The sequence below is a fragment of the Pseudophryne corroboree genome, chromosome 8, assembly GCF_028390025.1.
Source record: "Pseudophryne corroboree isolate aPseCor3 chromosome 8, aPseCor3.hap2, whole genome shotgun sequence".
NCBI classification, from domain to species: Eukaryota; Metazoa; Chordata; class Amphibia; order Anura; family Myobatrachidae; genus Pseudophryne; species Pseudophryne corroboree.
In genome coordinates, this window is record NC_086451.1 from 1,669,230 (window position 1) to 1,691,723 (window position 22,494).

Here is a 22,494-nt window from a genome sequence, read left to right on the forward strand (position 1 = left end):
AGCAGTGTCATGTGTGCATTATAGAATGAGGTCTGTAGAACAGCAGTGTCATGTGTGCATTATAGAATGAGGTATATAGAACAGCAGTGTCATGTGTGCATTATAGAATGAGGTCTGTAGAACAGCAGTGTCATGTGTGCATTATAGAATGAGGTCTGTAGAACAGCAGTGTCATGTGTGCATTATAGAATGAGGTCTGTAGAACAGCAGTGTCATGTGTGCATTATAGAATGAGGTCTGTAGAACAGCAGTGTCATGTGTGCATTATAGAATGAGGTCTGTAGAACAGCAGTGTCACGTGTGCATTATAGAATGAGGTCTGTAGAACATCAGTGTCACGTGTGCATTATAGAATGAGTTCTGTATAACAGCAGTGCCATGTGTGCATTATAGAATGAGGTATGTGGTACAGCAGTGTCACGTGTGCATTATAGAATGAGGTATGTGGTACAGCAGTGTCATGTGTGCATTATAGAATGAGGTATGAGGTACAGCAGTGTCACGTGTGCTTTTGGCCCCTCAGATGGGACGCTGTATGTAGGTTAGTCCTGCAGTTTCAGAGTCTGAGGACGTCTCTTCCAGCAGAGGGTGTGTTGCTGTATGTGACGTGTTCCGGTGCCTCTTTAGTAGTGACACACGTATACGTCTTGTAGCCTGTTGGTGTAATCATTGTTTCTCTGACGTCCTAGTGGATGCTGGGAACTCCGTAAGGACCATGGGGAATAGCGGCTCCGCAGGAGACTGGGCACAAAAGTAAAGCTTTAGGACTACCTGGTGTGCACTGGCTCCTCCCACTATTACCCTCCTCCAAGCCTCAGTTAGATTTTTGTGCCCGAACGAGAAGGGTGCACACTAGGTGGCTCTCCTGAGCTGCTTAGTGAAAAGTTTAGTTTTAGGTTTTTTATTTTCAGTGAGACCTGCTGGCAACAGGCTCACTGCATCGAGGGACTAAGGGGAGAAGAAGCGAACCTGCCTGCTTGCAGAGTGGATTGGGCTTCTTAGGCTACTGGACACCATTAGCTCCAGAGGGATCGAACACAGGCCCAGCCATGAAGTCCGGTCCCAGAGCCGCGCCGCCGGCCCCCTTACAGAGCCAGAAGCAAGAAGAGGTCCGGAAAATCGGCGGCAGAAGACATCAGTCTTCACCAAGGTAGCGCACAGCACTGCAGCTGTGCGCCATTGCTCCTCAGCACACTTCACACTTCGGTCACTGAGGGTGCAGGGCGCTAGGGGGGGGCGCCCTGAGCAGCAATAAAAACACCTTGGCTGGCGAAAATACATCACATATAGCCCCCAGGGCTATATGGATGTATTTTAACCCCTGCCAGAATTCATAAAAAAGCAGGAGAAAAGTCAGCGAAAAAGGGGCGGAGCCTATCTCCTCAGCACACTGGCGCCATTTTCTCTCACAGCTCCGCTGGAAGGACGTCTCCCTGACTTTCCCCTGCAGTCACTACACTACAGAAAGGGTTAAAAAAGAGAGGGGGGCACTAATTAGGCGCAGTATTAACATAAACAGCAGCTATAAGGGGAAAAACACTTCTATAAGGTTATCCCTGTATATGTATATATATATATATATATATATATATATATATATATATATATATAGCGCTCTGGTGTGTGCTGGCATACTCTCCCTCTGTCTCCCCAAAGGGCTAGTGGGGTCCTGTCCTCTATCAGAGCATTCCCTGTGTGTGTGCTGTGTGTCGGTACGATTGTGTCGACATGTATGATGAGGAAAATGGTGTGGAGGCGAAGCAATTGCCTGTAATGGAGATGTCACCCCCTAGGGAGTCGACACCTGAGTGGCTGAGCTTATGGAAGGAATTACGTGACAGTGTCAGCTCTTTACAAAAGATTGATGACATGAGACAGCCGGCTACTCAGCTTGTGCCTGTCCAGGCGTCTCAAAAGCCATCAGGGGCTCTAAAACGCCCGTTACCTCAGATGGCAGATACAGACACCGACACGGATACTGACTCCAGTGTCGACGATGAAGAGACGAATGTGACTTCCAGTAGGGCCACACGTTACATGATTGAGGCTATGAAAAATGTTTTACATATTTCTGATAATACCAGTACCACTAAAAAGGGTATTATGTTTGGTGAGAAAAAACTACCTGTAGTTTTTCCTGCATCTGAGGAATTAAATGAAGTGTGTGATGAAGCGTGGGTTTCCCCCGATAAAAAAACTGATAATTCCTAAAAGGTTATTGGCATCATACCCCTTCCCGCCAGAGGTTAGGGCACGTTGGGAAACACCCCCTAGGGTGGATAAAGCGCTCACACGCTTGTCTAAACATGTGGCACTACCGTCTCCGGATACGGCCGCCCTTAAGGAACCTGCTGATAGAAAGCAGGAAAATATCCTAAAATGTATATACACTCACACGGGTGTGATACTGTGACCAGCAATCGCCTCAGCCTGGATGTGCAGTGCTGGGTTGGCTTGGTCGGATTCCCTGACTGACAATCTTGATACCCTAGATAGGGACAGTATATTACTGACTATAGAGCATATAAAAGATGCATTTCTATATATGCGTGATGCACAGCGGGATATTTGCCGACTGGCATCAAGAGTAAGTGCGCTGTCCATTTCTGCCAGAAGAGGGTTATGGACGCGACAGTGGTCAGGTGATGCTGATTCCAAAAGGCATATGGAAGTATTGCCTTATAAAGGGGAGGAGTTATTTGGGGTAGGTCTATCAGACCTGGTGGCCACGGCAACGGCTGGGAAATCCACATTTTTACCCCAGGTAGCCTCTCCACATAAGAAGACGCCGTATTATCAGGCGCAGTCCTTTCGGCCCCATAAGGGCAAGCGGGCAAAAGGCTCCTCATTTCTGCCCGTGGCAGAGGGAGAGGAAAAAGACTGCAGCAAACAGCCAGTTCCCAGGAACAGAAGCCCTCTCCCGTTTTCTGCCAAGTCCTCAGCATGACGCTGGGGCTTCACTAGCGGAGTCAGGCACGGTGGGGGCCCGTCTCAAGAATTTCAGCGTGCAGTGGGCTCACTCACAGGTGGACCCCTGGATCCTTCGGGTGGTATCTCAGGGGTACAAATTGGAATTCGAGACGTCTCCCCCTCGCCGTTTCCTAAAGTCTGCTTTACCGACGTCTCCCTCCGACAGGGAGGCGGTACTGGAAGCCATTCACAAGCTGTATTCCCAGCAGGTGATAATCAAGGTACCCCTCCTGCAACAGGGAAAGGGGTATTATTCCACGCTGTTTGTGGTACCGAAGCCGGACGGCTCGGTGAGACCTATTTTAAATCTGAAATCCTTGAACACTTACATACAAAGGTTCAAATTCAAGATGGAGTCACTCAGAGCGGTGATTGCGAACCTGGAAGAAGAGGATTATATGGTGTCTTTGGACATCAAGGATGCTTATCTCCATGTCCCAATTTACCCTTCTCACCAAGGGTACCTCAGGTTTGTGGTACAGAACTGTCACTATCAGTTTCAGACGCTGCCATTTGGTTTGTCCACGGCACCCCGGGTCTTTACCAAAGTAATGGCCGAAATGATGATACTCCTTCAAAGGAAGGGAGTTTTAGTTATCCCTTACTTGGACGATCTCCTGATAAGGGCAAGATCCAGGGAACAGTTGGAGGTCGGGGTAGCACTATCTCAAGTAGTGTTGCATCAGCACGGTTGGATTCTCAATATTCCAAAGTCACAGCTGATCCCGACGACACGTCTTCCATTCCTAGGAATGATCCTGGACACAGTCCAGAAAAAGGTGTTTGTCCCGGAGGAGAAAGCCAAGGAGTTATCCGAACTAGTCAGAAACCTCCTAAAACCAGGCCAAGTGTCCGTGCATCAATGCACAAGGGTCCTGGGAAAAATGGTGGCTTCCTACGAAGCAATTCCATTCGGCAGATTCCACGCAAGAACCTTCCAGTGGGACCTGCTAGACAAATGGTCCGGATCGCATCGTCAGATGCATCAGCGGATAACCCTGTCACCAAAGACAAGGGTGTCTCTCCTGTGGTGGTTGCAGAGTGCTCATCTTCTAGAGGGCCGCAGATTCGGCATTCAGGACTGGGTCCTGGTGACCACGGATGCCAGCCTGCGAGGCTGGGGAGCAGTCACACAGGGAAGAAATTTCCAGGGCTTGTGGTCAAGCCTGGAGACATCACTTCACATAAATATCCTGGTGCTAAGGGCCATTTACAATGCCCTAAGCCAAGCAAGACCTCTGCTTCAAGGTCAGCCGGTGCTGATCCAGTCGGACAACATCACGGCAGTCGCCCACGTGAACAGACAGGGCGGCACAAGAAGCAGGAGGGCAATGGCAGAAGCTGCAAGGATTCTTCGCTGGGCGGAAACTCATGTGATAGCACTGTCAGCAGTGTTCATTCCGGGAGTGGACAACTGGGAAGCAGACTTCCTCAGCAGGCACGACCTCCACCCGGGAGAGTGGGGACTTCACCAAGAAGTCTTCCACATGATTGTAAACCGTTGGGAAAAACCAAAGGTGGACATGATGGCGTCCCGCCTCAACAAAAAACTGGACAGGTATTGCGCCAGGTCAAGGGACCCTCAGGCGATAGCTGTGGACGCCCTGGTAACGCCGTGGGTGTACCAGTCGGTTTATGTGTTCCCTCCTCTGCCTCTCATACCCAAGGTACTGAGAATTATAAGACGGAGAGGAGTAAGAACTATACTCGTGGCTCCGGATTGGCCAAGAAGGACTTGGTACCCGGAACTTCAAGAGATGCTCACAGAGGACCCGTGGCCTCTACCTTTAAGAAGGGACCTGCTCCAGCAAGGACCCTGTCTGTTCCAAGACTTACCGCGGCTGCGTTTGACGGCATGGCGGTTGAACGCCGGATCCTGAAGGAAAAAGGCATTCCGGAAGAAGTCATTCCTACCCTGATCAAAGCCAGGAAGGATGTGACTGCAAAGCATTATCACCGCATTTGGAGAAAATATGTTGCGTGGTGCGAGGCCAGGAAGGCCCCAACGGAGGAATTTCAACTGGGTCGATTCCTGCATTTCCTGCAAACAGGAGTGTCTATGGGCCTAAAATTAGGATCCATTAAGGTTCAGATTTCGGCCCTGTCGATTTTCTTCCAGAAAGAACTGGCTTCAGTTCCTGAAGTTCAGACGTTTGTCAAGGGGGTGCTGCATATACAGCCTCCTTTTGTGCCTCCAGTGGCACCTTGGGATCTCAATGTAGTTTTGGGGTTCCTAAAATCACATTGGTTTGAACCGCTTAAATCTGTGGATTTGAAATATCTCACATGGAAAGTGGTCATGCTGTTGGCCTTGGCTTCAGCCAGGCGCGTGTCAGAATTGGCGGCTTTATCTTATAAAAGCCCTTACCTGATTTTTCATACGGACAGGGCAGAATTGAGGACTCGTCCTCAATTTCTCCCTAAGGTGGTTTCAGCGTTTCACCTGAACCAGCCTATTGTGGTACCTGCGGCTACTAGGGACTTGGAGGACTCCAAGTTGCTGGACGTTGTCAGGGCCCTGAAAATATATGTTTCCAGGACGGCTGGATTCAGAAAATCTGACTCGCTGTTTATCCTGTAAGCACCCAACAAGCTGGGTGCTCCTGCTTCTAAGCAGACTATTGCTCGTTGGATTTGTAGTACAATTCAGCTGGCGCATTCTGTGGCAGGACTGCCACAGCCAAAATCTGTAAATGCCCACTCCACAAGGAAGGTGGGCTCATCTTGGGCGGCTGCCCGAGGGGTCTCGGCTTTACAACTTTGCCGAGCAGCTACTTGGTCAGGGGCAAACACGTTTGTAAAATTCTACAAATTTGATACCCTGGCGGAGGAGGACCTGGAGTTCTCTCATTCGGTGCTGCAGAGTCATCCGCACTCTCCCGCCCGTTTGGGAGCTTTGGTATAATCCCCATGGTCCTTACGGAGTTCCCAGCATCCACTAGGACGTCAGAGAAAATAAGAATTTACTTACCGATAATTCTATTTCTCGTAGTCCGTAGTGGATGCTGGGCGCCCGTCCCAAGTGCGGATTGTCTGCAATACTTGTATATAGTTATTGTTACAAAAATCGGGTTATTGTTGTTGTGAGCCATCTATCCAGAGGCTCCTCTGTTATCTTGCTGTTAACTGGGTTCAGATCACAAGTTATATGGTGTGATTGGTGTGGCTGGTGTGAGTCTTACCCGGGATTCATAAATCCTTCCTTATTGTGTACGCTCGTCCGGGCACAGTATCCTAACTGAGGCTTGGAGAAGGGTCATAGGGGGAGGAGCCAGTGCACACCAGGTAGTCCTAAAGCTTTACTTTTGTGCCCAGTCTCCTGCGGAGCCGCTATTCCCCATGGTCCTTACGGAAGTCCCAGCATTCACTACGGACTACGAGAAATAGAATTACCGGTAAGTAAATTCTTATTTTTGCAGGCAGCGTATCGGGACAACACAGTCGGCCTTCCCAGGTTCTGCCCTGTGGAGAACATTGATAAGATCACCCGGAATACTCTTCACTCCTATATGCATAACTACTACACCCCGGATAGGATGGTGTTGGCTGGAGTGGGCATCGAACATGACCAGCTGCTGGAGTGTGCCAGGAAGTACCTACAAAAGGTGGAGCCTGTGTGGGCATCTGGAAACCCCCGGAGCATCGACCGATCCATCGCTCAATACACAGGAGGGATTGTCAAGGTGAGTTTGCAGCAAGGGCTGGCCGGCGCGGTGTAGAGGTGGATAGCCACGTTATTCCCCTGGTGATATAAACACCTGGCCTAAAGCCCAGTGTAGGAAGCTTATTACAGAAGACCATGGGGTAGATGTGATAGGTCTGATCTGCTGGAGGTCCCGGATTTCATCCCAGAACGGACAGATTTTTAGAGCCCCAATCATTTACAAAGCAAAACCAGGTTGGTTTCGCCTTGTAAATGATTGCCGCCTTAAAAATACAGCTGTTCTCTGTCCCCTATTATATTTACCCTATATTCTCACAAAACATTAGCGTATGGCGGCACAAGACAGTGATCTCACGTCACCCAGAGGTGGAGAAGCGTATGGCGTGCACAAGACGGTGATCTCACGTCACCCAGAGGTGGAGAAGCGTATGGTGGCACAAGACAGTGATCTCACATCACCCAGAGGTGGAGAAGCGTATGGTGGCACAAGACAGTGATCTCACATCACCCAGAGGTGGGGAATCGTATGGCGGCATAAGACAGTGATCTCACATCACCCAGCTGTGGAGAAGCGTATGGTGGCATAAGACAGTGATCTCACATCACCCAGAGGTGGGGAAGCGTATAGCGGCATAAGACAGTGATCTCACATCACCCAGCTGTGGAGAAGCGTATGGCGGCATAAGACAGTGATCTCACGTCACCCAGAGGTGGAGAAGCGTATGGCGTGCACAAGACAGTGATCTCACATCACCCAGAGGAGGAGAAGCGTATGGCGTGTACAAGACAGTGATCTCACATTACCCAGGGGTGGAGAAGCGTATGGCGTGCACAAGACAGTGATCTCACATTACCCAGAGGTGGAGAAGCGTATGGCGGCACAAGACAGTGATCTCACATCACCCAGAGGAGGAGAAGCGTATGGCGTGTACAAGACAGTGATCTCACATTACCCAGGGGTGGAGAAGCGTATGGCGTGCACAAGACAGTGATCTCACATCACCCAGAGGAGGAGAAGCGTATGGCGTGTATAAGACAGTGATCTCACATCACCCAGCTGTGGAGAAGCGTATGGCGGCACAAGACAGTGATCTCACATCACCCAGAGGAGGAGAAGCGTATGGCGTGTACAAGACAGTGATCTCACATCACCCAGCTGTGGAGAAGTGTATGGCGGCACAAGACAGTGATCTCACATCACCCAGAGGTGGAGAAGCGTATGGCGGCACAAGACTGTGATCTCACATCACCCAGAGGTGGAGAAGCGTATGGCGGCACAAGACAGTGATCTCACATCACCCAGAGGTGGGGAAGCGTATGGCGGCACAAGACAGTGATCTCACATCACCCAGCTGTGAATAAGTCTTCCGTCAGTGTCCTGTCACCATATACATGAGCCGCGACTGACACTCTTCCCATATGAATCATTATTATCTAGCGTGTATTCTGGTGTGTGCGGGGAGCGGTGGGGTGTGCGGGGAGTGGTGGGGTGTGCGATGGACTGTGACCCTCTCTTTCATGGTTTGCAGGTGGAGAAAGACATGTCAGATGTGAGTCTGGGGCCCACCCCCATCCCGGAGCTCACACACCTGATGATCGGCCTGGAGAGCTGCTCCTTCCTGGTACTTACCTCTCTCACTGTTACATTACTAATGTCTGTAATGCCTATTATAAAATATTGTCACGCCGGACGGCGGAGTCGCCCCTGGCGGTGCACTGTAACGCCGACTATTTGCGTTGTCCCTGATGTAACGCCGGTTACTGGAGTCACTTGCGCTGTAACGCTGGCTAGTTGCGCTGTAACGCCGGATATTTGCGCTGTCCCTGATGTAACGCCGGTTATTGGAGTCACTTGCGCTGTAACGCCGGCTAGTTGCGTTGTCCCTGATGTAACGCCGGTTACTTGAATCATCTATTTTCTAACAGGAAGATGACTTCATCCCGTTTGCAGTATTAAATATGATGATGGGAGGTGGAGGTTCCTTCTCTGCCGGAGGTCCGGGGAAAGGCATGTTCTCCAGGCTGTACCTCAATGTGCTGAACAGGTGAGACTCTAACACCACCCCGCTGGTACGGGAGCCGGAGGCAGAGCTTGTGTAAATGCCTCAGATGTGACGCTGTAGGGACACAGTGATGACAATGTTTTATGATCTGTCTCTATGGGAACGGCGTATAATGGAGAGCCGGCGCCGCAGTCCTGATGCTTAATGTAAACACAATATAAAGGGATTTCTCTTACGTCCTAGTGGATACTGGTTTCTTGTACCATAGGGTATAGACTTGTCCTTTAGGAGCCATGGGCGCTTTAAGAGTTTGAGAGTGTGGGCTGGCTCCTCCCTCTATGCCCCTCCTACCAGACTCAGTTTAGGAAATGTGCCCGAGGAGCCGGGTGCATTCTCTGGAGCTCCAGAGAGTTTGCTTTATTTTTATTTTAGTTTATTATTTTCAGGTAGTACTGGTGGCATGCAGGCTACCTGCTTCGTGGTACTTAGAGGGGGGGCTGAAGCAACCTCCTGAGGGTCAATGGTTCGTAATCCCAGCTGACAGGACACTGAGCTCCTGAGGTGCTGATCATACATCATTAGTATGTGCCCACGCCACCGGCTAGCCGCCACCCTCTAATAGATGCCGAAGATCGTCAGGTGTGGTGAGTGTTATACCGGGGTCCCGGTTAGCGGGTCCCCGGTGCAGTTTTGGCGGCAAGTCATGCGGCGGTCACGGCCCCAGAGCTGCGGTGCCCGCTGCAGACAAACTGGCAGAGGGCAGATGCCCCTCGGTGCTCACTGTCACAAAAAGGCTTTGTGTGTACTGTCTGCATATTTCTGATGTATTTCTAACATAACCAGTATAAACTTTGATCAGGGATCGCGTGCCATTACAGGATCTGTGTGCTGGAGTCCGCTCCTCGGTGTCACTTCAGGGGCTCCCTAGGGTCTGTGTGGAGGTGTTTGTCAGTGAGCTGCGCTGTATTACATTTGTGAAGGATGTCTGTGGACATGGTAATGTGCACTGCCTTTAACTCAACCCCGTCTTCAGCGGGGTCCCTCATGTGTGAACAATGTCCCTGATTTCCACAAGGATACAGTTCACAAGCACCTGACTGGCTGGATTGCTTTACAAGCATGATTCAGAATGTTAATTTAGAATTAGCTGCAGCTAAAAGAGAGAAACAGGTGGTAAAGCACTCTACTGATTGTGTGGCTAAAGCAGCAGATACCAGAAAGGCTTCTCAGCCCCCTCTAGTGGTTTCACATAAACGCTCACTGCCACAGGTGCTCCAGTCTGATTCTGATCAGCCTGATGTGGATGATGATGATGAGGACAGTTCTCTGTCCCCTGGGGTGGAGGCTCTAATTTTTGCTGTGAAAGATGCTCTTCACATACCGGATCAGGAGTCAGAGCCCAGAGCCGGGTGAGGAGTTGTATTTTAACGTTGGACCAAAGACCTCAGCAACTTTTCTTTTCTCTAAAGAGTTAAACTCCCTGGCCAGGGAAGCATGGTTAAACCCTGATAAAAAAATATAATATTCCTCAGCAGTTTTTAACTACTTTTCCCATCCCAGCTGAGGACAGGAAGGTGTGGGGAAAACCCCCCCATCAGTCGATAAATTGGTACTGCCGGTGCCAGGGGCTGTATCCCTGAAAGAGCCGGCTGACCGTAAGATTGAGACCACTCTCAAGGCAATTTATATGGCAGCAGGCGCTGCTCAACGCCCCACAATTGTTTGTGCGTGGATTTCCAGGGCCATAGTCAATTGATCTGATACTGTTATTGTCGGTTTAGACACTTTGCCCCGGGATGAGGTAGTTACTCTGCTGCAACATATACAGGATGCTGCAAATTTTATGAGCGAGGCAATTAAAGAGTTGTGTAAGATAAATGGCCGCACTACTGCTATGGCTGTTTCGGCATGCAGAGCTCTGTGGTTCTGTCAGTGGTCAGCAGACGCTGATTCCAAAAAGGGAGTAGAAAATCTTCCCTTTACAGGTGATGCCTTGTTTGGAGATGAATTAAATAAATGGATCTCCCAAGCAATGGCGGGTAAGTCTACCTATTTGCCGTCAGCTGCACAACCTGACAGACGTTCTTACACAGGACCCTTCTGTGAGGAGACCAGGGAAAGGGATGTCTAGGACTTGCTTTCATGTTAAAAAAGAAAGCGTTAATCCTATGGCCCAAGTTCTGAGTTCTTAAATTGAAGCCCTCAGTCTGCAGAAGTCACACACAGGAAGTATCCCAGAAGCATACAGCAGGGGAGTGTTCCTTTTAGAAAATCCCTCCTCCTTCCCCTCTGGAAAGACTGACAGCATGATCCACCAATCAGAAAGGAGGAGAGAGAAGGAACCAGCAAGGGGGAATTGTGGGGAGAGGAAGTGGCTGGGAGAAGGAGACTGTGTGTGTGTGGAGGTGATGGTGCACAGCTAGAATCACTGGAGGTTGGGGTGTCGTCCCCTGGTAGATGCTAGAATCAAGTGGGCTAAGGGACCTTTTCCGTAAGGGGGAGGAGTTACGCCGCAAGGGGGAGGAGCTAGGCCAGCGGGATAGTTCCTCTACTATCCACGCCACCAACTATTACCTTTAGTAATTAGGTGGTGAGCGGAGCGGAGCGAGCCACCGTGCCCGAAGCGAAGCGAGCCCGCGAGGGTACTTTTCGGGTACCCTGTTCGCCCGTAGCTCCTCCCCCTGGTGACGTAGCTCCTCCCCTCAATACGTCACAAGGTCCCTTCAGCCCCTCCGATATAGAACCAACCGTCGTCCCCTCTCAGTGTCATCAGTGACCAGCCACTCTGTGTGCCCTGCTACAGCTGTCATTACTGCCCAGGCCTGGAGGAGATATACAGCAGCTGGTAAGGACTTTGCTGAACTCTGAGTGGACATTATTAGTATAACCCTGCTTGCTGTTCACTGGATTTCTGGGTCTCCCTGAATAAAGATCACCTTGATTTTCATTATAACTGGCTCCACAGTGTGATCCCTGAACCCCAGGATACCCAGGTCACCCGGTATCCTCACATTTGGCGGCAGCGGTGGGATATCACACAGTTCCTGTAGTGTTTCCAGGGAGAGAGTTTCCAGGGAGCTAATACCACAGAATATCAGCATGGAGAGTCAGCCAGCAGTTGTGGCCAGCAGTCAAGGGGAGAATGCAGTGAGAGAGCAGGAGAAGTTTTACTGTACAGCTCGGAAACCTCACCTACAAGGATTTTGCAGGATGAAGGGAATTACTTATGATGGGACTGAGACCAGGGAAACTCTGGTACTTCGGCTGTTGGAGTGGGATCGGGGGCACCCAGAGGATCCTGACCACCTGAGTGATGATGAAGAGGGACCAACAGGCAGTGGTAGTAATTCATCCAATAAGTTACCAGAGTTGACCGATGCCACTCCTGCCATACTGCAGAGCTTGCTGGGGGCGCTAGGCGAAGGTGCGACCCCACAGGAGAGAGCTGGAGTGATCCAAGCTATACTAGGAGTACAAATTCCTGCTGGCAGTGGAATTCCGGAGTCACCCCGAAGTTTTGAACAAGAGAAGCGACGCTTGGGATTTAAGGATGTTCCCACATTTCGGGAAAATGAAACGGACATTGACACTCACCTCCAGATCTTTGAAAATCTCATGGGGGTGCATGGAATAGAGCCAGCTGACTGGCCAAAGTACTTGGGGCCAAGTCTCACTGGCAGGGCTCTGGAAGCCTATCGGGCCCTAACCCCCCAGGAATGTGGTGTCTACGCCTGTATAAAGAAAGCATTGCTTGCTAAGTTCCAGATAACTGCAGAATCTTATCGTCTTAAATTCAGGACACTGAATAAAGGTGGAACTGATTCCTACCAAGAGTTTGCTAGTCAGCTACGGCAAGCCTGTGGGAAATGGCTTGAAGGAAGACAGGCCTCCACTGTGGAGCAGATTGTCAACTTAATTGTGGTAGAACAGCTGATGATTAAGATGGCACCAGAGGTACGGGAGTGGGTCGCAGACAGGAAGCCCAGTACACCTGAACAAGCTGCGGAATGGGCTGATGAATATATAGCCAATCGCCCGCAATGGAGAATCTTCAGTGCAGCAGGCGGTACAAGAACCCCACGAGGGGAGAAGCTGTCTGATAAAGAACCGCAATTCAAAGATAGTAATAAAGGAGGCCCTATCAAAAAATCACTTATCAGCCACCCAGATTCAGAGTGGCTAACCCAGAACCTCGGAAGTGTTATCGCTGCAATCAACCAGGGCACTTGCTTAGGGACTGTCCACGCACAAGAGGGCCATTCCCTGGGGCTAGACCGGCTCCAGTCTCTGTGGTATGTTACCCCACGGAGGATAATGGTGAGGAGGTCGTCCAGTCAGATATGGATGGAATGATGGGTGGGGTGTATATTGTGGACTTAGTTCTGGGGGAGGAGAAGGCTACTCCCTGGAATATGCGAGGGCACCTAAAGACTGTGATAGTGGAGAACCAGCAGGTACAGGGCCTACGAGATTCTGGGTCCTCACTCACGTTGATTGAGCCAGACCTGATTCCTGCCTCCCAGGTGATACCTGGACAGTATGTGCGAATTGCCACTGCCGGGGGACAACAGGCTGATATCCCCGTTGCCAAGATACATCTGGACTGGGGAGCTGACCAAGGAATCGTGGAAGTCGGAGTACTCAAGGGGCTACCAGCCAAGGTAATCCTCGGGAATGATCTGGGACAAGGACTAGTGACACACTTCGTCCAGGTGGGAACCAGAAGCCAAACACGAAGAGAGGTGACCCAGGCTACAGATATGGACCAGAACCAGCCCACCCAGACAATGGTGAGTGACTCTAGTTCATTGTCCAGTACTTTAGAGGTAGACTTGGGGGAGGTGGACCGGGGTGAGTTCCGACAGGCCCAACGGACTGACCCCTCCCTGAGCAAATTGAGGAGCGCAGCCGAACTGGGGTTGGAAACAGCTGATGGAAGTAAGATAGTGTGGGAAGAGGAATTACTGTACCGAGTGGTCATCCCTCGGCCCGGACAGGAAGCAGTCATGCCTACTAAACAGTTGGTGGTACCTACACAATACAGAGCACAATTACTAGCTCTTGCCCATGACATCCCTGCAGCTGGCCATTTTGGCACCCGGAAAACATTGGCCCGACTGTTGCGCAATTTCTTCTGGCCACGGATTTCTAGAGACGTTAAGCAGTATCGGGACACCTGTGATACCTGTCAGAGACTGGGAAAGCCCCAACAGAAAGCTTCTCTGCACCCATTACCTATTATAGGGGAGCCCTTTGCCCGTGTTGCCATAGACCTAGTTGGACCATTAGCTATTCCCAGTCACACGGGCAAGAAGTACATCTTAACACTGGTGGACTTTGCGACACGTTACCCTGAAGCCGTGGCCCTGTCATCCATTGACACGGAACATGTTGCGCAAGCACTGACTGACATATTCAGTCGGGTCGGATATCCACAGGAAGTCGTCACAGACCAAGGGCCTCAATTCCAAGGTGAGCTAATGCAGACCCTGTGGGAAAAGTGGGGGGTTCGGCCTCTTCGGACCACCCCTTATCCTCAGACCAATGGACTATGTGAAAGATTCAATGGAACGCTGAAAAGACTCCTACAAGCTTACGTACAGTCCGAGGGGAGGGACTGGGAGAGAGCCCTGCAACAGCTTCTATTTGCTTATCGGGAAGTTCCACAAGCATCTACCGGATATTCCCCGTTTGAACTTCTGTACGGCCGGAAAGTGCGGGGGCCCCTAGACCTGGTCAAAGAGAGTTGGGAGGGGACTTTCCAAGAACACCAGCAGCCCATTTTACAATATGTAGAGAAGATGCGGAATCGGATGAGAAGATTGCTACAATTAACCCAAGAGCATCTCCGGGAATCACAAGAGAAACAAAGGGAATGGTACGATGCCCACGCTCAAGACCGTGAGTTGAATCCAGGGCAAAAGGTCTTGGTGCTTATCCCAGTGCGTAGAAACAAACTGCAAGCCACCTGGGATGGACCGTATACAGTGGTAAGGCGCACCGGACCGGTCAATTATGTGATCGCCCTGGATAAGGGAGGGAAGCACCTACGCACCTTCCATATAAATAGAATCAAAGCTTATAGAGATCGTCAAGTAGCGGCCATGATGGTATGTTGCCCTCCGATGGAGACACCAGAAACTGATCCATTGCCTGACCTTTTGGGAGCTGCTAAAGAGAATAAGGGAGTGGAATCAGTCCAGGTGGGACCACAATTGAATACGACACAGCAGCAAGAGATGCAGAGGATCTTAGAGGCTGAACAAGCCCAGTTTTCATGTCAACCTGGTCGAACTCACCTGACCACTCACCATGTGGACACTGGGAACAGTAAGCCCATCCGACAAGTCGCTTACCGAATGACCCCAGATGTTATGAGACAGGTAAAGACTGAGATCAAAGAGATGCTAGCTTTGGGGGTCATTGTGCCATCTAAAAGCCCATGGGCCGCTGGAGTCGTGTTGGTTCCCAAGAAAGACGGGACTACACGGTTTTGCGTGGACTATCGCAAATTGAATGAAGTAACCATAACTGATGCTTACCCTATGCCCCGTATCGACGAGCTACTGGACCGGATTGGAGGGGCCAAGTTCGTCTCAACGTTGGACTTAAGCAAGGGTTACTGGCAAATCCTACTTACCAAAGAAGCCCAGGAGCGTTCTGCCTTCATCACGCCCATAGGACTCTTTGAGTGTACTACCATGCCTTTCGGGATGAAGAACGCCCCTGCCACATTCCAGCGAATGGTGAATGACCTACTGGAGGGATGTCAAGACTTTGCACAAGCCTACCTCGATGATATCGCCATCTTCAGCCATACCTGGGCAGACCATTTAACTCATGTGACAGAAGTGCTCAAAAGGATCAGACAGGCCGGGCTCACCATACGCCCAGATAAATGTCAGATGGGGATGGCTGAGGTTCAGTACCTAGGACATCGGGTTGGAGGAGGATCTATTAGACCAGAACCGGCAAAGGTGGAGGCTATTGTCAACTGGCCCCGACCTGTCAACCAGAAGCAAGTGCGGGCCTTCCTTGGGGTTGCTGGCTATTACAGAAAATTCATACCACATTACAGCACCGTGGCCAAGGCCCTAACGGACTTGACCAAAAAGAGATATGCTCGGAAGATCGAATGGACTGTTGAGTGTGAGCAAGCCTTCACCATCTTAAAAGACACGCTGACTCGAGCCCCAGTGTTGGCTGCCCCTGACTACGATAAAAAGTTTATTGTGCAAACAGACGCTTCGGGGTGTGGACTTGGGGCAGTGTTGTGCCAAGTGGGAGAAGATGGTAGGGAACACCCAATTGTGTATCTATCTCGTAAGCTAGCTGACCGAGAGATAGCCTATGCCACTATTGAGAAGGAGTGTCTAGCCATAGTCTGGGCCTTAAAGAAACTACAACCTTATCTCTATGGTAAAGAATTCACTATTATTACTGACCATAACCCATTAAGTTGGCTAAATAGAACCTCAGGGGAAAATGGGAGGTTGTTGAGGTGGAGTTTGGCGTTACAAGGTTTCAACTTTTCTATTTCTCACAAAAAGGGACGAGACCATCACAATGCTGACGGGTTATCCAGACGTGAGGAAACGAATGCTAGACTTCGCAGACCTTCGGGCCGAGACAACAGTCAGGACTCCAACATTGGGATCATGCCTGTCTCCTCGATTTAAGAAGGGGGAGGTATGTGAGGAGACCAGGGAAAGGGATGTCTAGGACTTGCTTTCATGTTAAAGAAGAAAGAGTTAATCCTATGTCCCAAGTTCTGAGTTCTTAAATTGAAGCCCTCAGTCTGCAGAAGTCACACACAGGAAGTATCCCAGAAGCATACAGCAGGGGAGTGTTCCTTTTAGAAAATCCCTCCTCCTTCCCCTCTGGAAAGACTGACAGCATGATCCACCAATCAGAAAGGAGGAGAGAGAAGAAACCAGCAAGGGGGAATTGGGGGGGGAGAGGAAGTGGCTGGAGAAGGAGACTGTGTGTGTGTGGAGTTGATGGGACACAGCTAGAATCACTGGAGGTTGGGGTGTCGTCCCCTCTCAGTGTCATCAGTGACCAGCCACTCTGTGTGCCCTGCTACAGCTGTCATTACTGCCCAGGCCTGGAGGAGATATACAGCAGCTGGTAAGGACTTTGCTGAACTCTGAGTGGACATTATTAGTATAACCCTGCTTGCTGTTCACTGGATTTCTGGGTCTCCCTGAATAAAGATCACCTTGTTTTCATGATAACCGGCTCCACAGTGTGATCCCTGAACCCCAGGATACCCAGGTCACCCGGTATCCTCACACCTTCTTGCAGTCCTTTTCGTGTGGCAAGGTTCCTGGTGTCTCTGTACGTCAAGGATGCTGACCTACACATTCCCATGTGGCCTCCTCATTAGGCTAACCTCAGGTTCGCCATATTGGACGACCATTTCCAGTTTCAGGCCTTACCCTTTGGCTTATCCACAGCTCTGAGAGTCTTCACCAAAGTCATGGCGGAAATTATGCTGCAACTGCGCATGATGGGAGTGAACATAGTCCCCTACTTGGACGATCTCCAGATAAAGGCTATGTCCAGGTAGCGGCTATTACACAGCATCGATCTGATGACTCGCCTGCTTACGGATCATGGGTGGATCCTAAATTTTCAGAAACCTCACCTGGAACCGTCCCGACGTTTTCAGTTCCTGGGAATGATTCTGGATACAGTGTCTCTAAAGGTGTTTCTCCCGATGGACAAGGCCTCGACTATCCAGACTATGGTTCGCTTAGTTCTCAGTCCTCGCAGGGTGTCCATACATCATTACATCCGATTACTGGGCAAGATGGTGGCTGCTTATGAGGCAATCCAATAAAGCAGATTTTATGTCCGAACATTTCAGCTAGATCTGCTGGACAAGTGGTCCGGGTCTCACCTTAACATGCATCAGGAAGTGACCCCATCTCCGAAAAGCTTGGATTTCTCTATTGTGGTGGCTACAGGTTCCTCATCTGGTAGAAGGCAGGAGTTTCAATATCCACTTGTGGATTCTACTGACAACGGATGCCAGCCTCCGGGGTTGGGGGGCTGTGACCCAAGGGCCCCAGTTCCAGGGGACATGGTCGAGACAGGAATCATTTTTGCCAAGAAATATCCTGGAACTCAGGGCAATTTACAATGCTCTTCTACAAGCCTCCCATCTCCTGAAGTATCAGGCGATCCAGGTTCAGTCGGACAATGCCACGGCGGTGGCATACGTAAACCGACAAGGGGGAACAAGAAGCAGAGCGGCGATGTGAGAAGTGTCAAAAATCCTCCTCTGGATAGAGGACAACGCAAGGGCCATCTCAGCCATATTCATTCCAGGAGTGGACAACTGGGAAGTGGACTTCCTCAGCAGGCACGACCTCCATCCGGGGGAATGGGGCCTACATCTTCAGGTGTTATATTAGTTAATTCACCGGTGGGGCTGTCCGCAGATAGACCTGATGGCTTCTCATCTCAACAAGTAGCTATGCCGTTACTGTTCCAGAACGAGGGATCCGCAGGCTGCTGCAGTGGATGCGCTGACGACTACGTGGATGTGCCAGTTTGTATACCTGTTCCCTCCTCTACCACAAATCCCAAGGGTTTTCAAAAGACTAAGAAGGAAAAGCGTTCAGGCAATTCTAGTTGCCCCGGATTGGCCTAGACGGGCATGGTACTCGGACCTCCTAACCATGGCGCTGGAGGATCCCTGGCCTCTACCACTCCGAGAAGATCTTCTTCAGCAAGGTTCGTTCATCTATCCAGACTTACAGCGGCTACGTTTCACGGCTTAGAAGTTGAGAGGGATATTCTAGCTAGAAAGGGTCTTCCCTCCCGGGTCATTTCAACCATGGTCCAGGCCAGAAAGATGGTTACGTCGAAACATTATCATCGTATCTGGAAAAAGTATGTTTCCTGGTGTGAGGGTAAAAAGGTTTCTCCCGTGGAATTTAGAATTTGTCGTTTTCTACTTTTCCTGCAAGCGGGAGTGGATTTGGGCCTGCGTTTAGGCTCCAGCGAAGTCCAGATTTCGGCGCTCTCTATTTTCTTCCAGAAACAACTTGCCATGTTGCCAGAAGTACAGACTTTCCTCAAGGGAGGTCTTCATCTGCAACCGCCCTTTGTGCCTCCCACGGCTCCGTGGGCCCTCAGTGTGGTTCTGTCCTTTCTCTAGTCGGACTGGTGGAGTTAAAAATTTCTCACCTGGAAGACGGTGATGTTGTTAGCATTGGCGTCTGCCAGACGTGTCTCTGAATTAGGGGCCTTATCCTGTAAGAGCCCTTATTTGATTTTTCATGCAGACAGGGCGGAACTCAGGACCCGTCCTCAGTTTTTGCCTAAAGTGGTGTCAGTTTTTCATGTAAATCAGCCTATTGTGGTTCCAGTGTTGTCTGACACTTCCGTTGGTCCTGAGTCCTTGGATATGGTCAGGGCCTTGCAGATTTATGTCAAAAGGATCGCCCGTCATCGAAAATCTGTCTCGCTGTTTGTCCTTTACGATGCCTCCGAGATTGGTCGACTGGCTTCTAAGCAATCTATTGCCCGCTGGCTCTGATTGACCATTCAACAGGCATATACTTAGGCGGCTCTGCCCTTGCCGAAGTCTGTTCAGGCACACTTGACAAGGTCGGTGGGGTCTTTCTGGGCGGCTGCCCAGGGTGTATCGGTCCTACAGTTGTGCCGAGCTGCTACTTAGTCTGGTTCGAACACTTTTTTGTGAAATTCTATCGGTTCGACACCTTGGCCAAAGATGACCTTCAGTTTGGTCAGGCGGTTTTACAGGGGTCTCAGCACTCTCCGCCCGTTTGGGAGTTTTGGGACTTCCCCATGGTTCTAAAGTACAGTTCTCCAGTATCCACTAGAACGTAAGAGAAAATAGGAATTTAATACCTACCGGTAATTCCTTTCTCTATCGTCCTAGTGGATGCTGGGGTTCCTGAAAGGACCATGGGGAATAGCGGCTCCGCAGGAGACAGGGCACAAAAAGTAAAGCTTTACGATCAGGTGGTGTGTACTGGCTCCTCCCCCTATGACCCTCCTCCAAGCCTCAGTTAGATTTTTGTGCCCGGCCGAGAAGGGTGCAATCTAGGTGGCTCTCCTAAAGAGCTGCTTAGAAAAGTTTAGCTTAGGTTTTTTATTTTACAGTGAGTCCTGCTGGCAACAGGATCACTGCAACGAGGGACTTAGGGGAGAAGAAGTGAACTCACCTGCGTGCAGGATGGATTGGCTTCTTGGCTACTGGACATTAGCTCCAGAGGGACGATCACAGGTACAGCCTGGATGGTCACCGGAGCCTCGCCGCCGGCCCCCTTGCAGATGCTGAAACGAGAAGAGGTCCAGAATCGGCGGCAGAAGACTCCTCAGTCTTCTTAAGGTAGCGCACAGCACTGCAGCTGTGCGCCATTTTCCTCTCAGCACACTTCACACGGCAGTCACTGAGGGTGCAGGGCGCTGGGAGGGGGGCGCCCTGGGAGGCAAATGAAAACCTATTTTGGCTAAAAATACCTCACATATAGCCTCCGGGGGCTATATGGAGATATTTAACCCCTGCCAGAATCCACTAAAGAGCGGGAGACGAGCCCACCGAAAAAGGGGCGGGGCCTATCTCCTCAGCACACAGCGCCATTTTCCTCACACAGCTCCGCTGGTCAGGAAGGCTCCCAGGCTCTCCCCTGCACTGCACTACAGAAACAGGGTAAAACAAGAGAGGGGGGGCAAAATTGTGGCAAAATTATATTATTAAAGCAGCTATACAGGGAGCACTTATTATAAGGCTATCCCTGTCATATATAGCGCTTTTGGTGTGTGCTGGCAAACTCTCCCTCTGTCTCCCCAAAGGGCTAGTGGGGTCCTGTCTTCTTTAAGAGCATTCCCTGTGTGTCTGCTGTGTGTCGGTACGTGTGTGTCGACATGTATGAGGACGATATTGGTGTGGAGGCGGAGCAATTGCCAAATATGGGGATGTCACCTCCTAGGGGGTCGACACCAGAATGGATGCCTTTATTTATGGAATCACGGGATAGTGTCAACACGCTAAAGCAGTCGTTTGACGACATGAGACGGCCGGACAATCAATTAGTGCCTGTCCAGGCGCCTCAAACACCGTCAGGGGCTGTAAAACGCCCTTTGCCTCAGTCGGTCGACACAGACCCAGACACAGGCACTGATTCCAGTGGCGACGATGACGAATCAACCGTATTTTCCAGTAGGGCCACACGTTATATGATTTTGGCAATGAAGGAGGCGTTACATATTGCTGATACTACAGGTACCACTAAACAGGGTATTATGTGGGGTGTGAAAAAACTACCTATAGTTTTTCCTGAATCAGATGAATTAAATGAGGTGTGTGATGAAGCGTGGGTTGCCCCCGATTAAAAAAATGCTAATTTCAAAGAAGTTATTGGCTTTATACCCTTTCCCGCCAGAGGTTAGGGCGCGCTGGGAAACACCTCCTAGGGTGGACAAGGCGCTCACACGCTTATCAAAACAAGTGGCGTTACCCTCTCCTGAGACGGCCGCACTTAAAGATCCAGCAGATAGGAGGATGGAAAATATCCAAAAAAGTATATACACACATACAGGTGTTATACTACGACCAGCTATAGCGACAGCCTGGATGTGCAGTGCTGGGGTAGTTTGGTCAGAGTCCCTGATTGAAAATATTGATACCCTGGATAGGGACAATGTTTTACTGTCTTTAGAGCAAATAAAGGATGCATTTCTTTATATGCGTGATGCACAGAGGGATATCTGCACACTGGCATCACGGGTAAGTGCTATGTCCATTTCGGCCAGAAGAAGTTTATGGACGCGACAGTGGTCAGGCGATGCGGACTCAAAACGGCATATGGAAGTTTTGCCGTATAAAGGGGAGGAGTTATTTGGTGTCGGTCTATCGGATTTGGTGGCCACGGCTACAGCCGGGAAATCCACCTTTTTACCTCAAGTCACTCCCCAACAGAAAAAGACACCGACTTTTCAACCGCAGCCCTTTCGTTCCTTTAAAAACAAGAGAGCAAAGGGATATTCATATCTGCCACGAGGCAGAGGAAGGGGGAAGAGACAGCAACAGGCAGCTCCTTCCCAGGAACAGAAGCCCTCCTCCGCTTCTACAAAAGCCTCAGCATGACGCTGGGGCTTCTCAAGCGGACTCGGGGGCGGTGGGGGGTCGTCTCAAGAATTTCAGCGCGCAGTGGGCTCACTCGCAGGTAGATCCCTGGATCCTGCAGATAATATCTCAGGGGTACAGGTTGGAACTAGAGACGGATCCACCCCGCCGTTTCCTGAAGTCTGCTTTACCAACGTCCCCCTCCGACAGGGTGACGGTCTTGGAAGCCATTCACAAGCTGTACTCTCAGCAGGTGATAGTCAAGGTACCTCTTTTACAACAAGGAAAGGGGTATTATTCCACTCTATTTGTGGTACCGAAGCCGGATGGCTCGGTAAGACCTATTCTAAATCTGAAGTCCTTGAACCTGTACATAAAGAAGTTCAAGTTCAAGATGGAGTCACTCAGAGCAGTGATAGCGAACCTGGAAGAAGGGGACTTTATGGTATCCTTGGACATCAAGGATGCGTATCTCCACGTCCCAATTTACCCCTCACACCAGGGGTACCTCAGGTTCGTCGTACAGAACTGTCACTATCAGTTTCAGACGCTGCCGTTCGGATTGTCCACGGCACCTCGGGTCTTTACTAAGGTAATGGCCGAGATGATGATTCTTCTTCGAAGAAAAGGCGTATTATCCCATACTTGGACGATCTCCTAATAAGGGCAAGGTCCAGAGAACAGCTAGAGATGGGATTAGCACTGTCTCAAGAAGTGCTAAAACAGCACGGGTGGATTCTGAATATTCC

The 22,494-nt window shown here is 50.3% G+C and overlaps 1 protein-coding gene across 1 annotated transcript in view; it reads left to right on the forward strand.

The window, feature by feature from the left end:
* The window catches only part of PMPCA (peptidase, mitochondrial processing subunit alpha), a 206,831-nt gene that overhangs the window by 135,182 nt on the left and 49,155 nt on the right, over nucleotides 1–22,494 (forward strand). Inside the window, exons 7-9 of the mRNA XM_063935817.1 lie at nucleotides 6,390–6,653; nucleotides 8,164–8,256; nucleotides 8,561–8,679. Of these exons, the coding sequence (XP_063791887.1) occupies nucleotides 6,390–6,653; nucleotides 8,164–8,256; nucleotides 8,561–8,679 (476 nt within the window). The remainder of the gene's footprint in view (nucleotides 1–6,389; nucleotides 6,654–8,163; nucleotides 8,257–8,560; nucleotides 8,680–22,494) is intronic.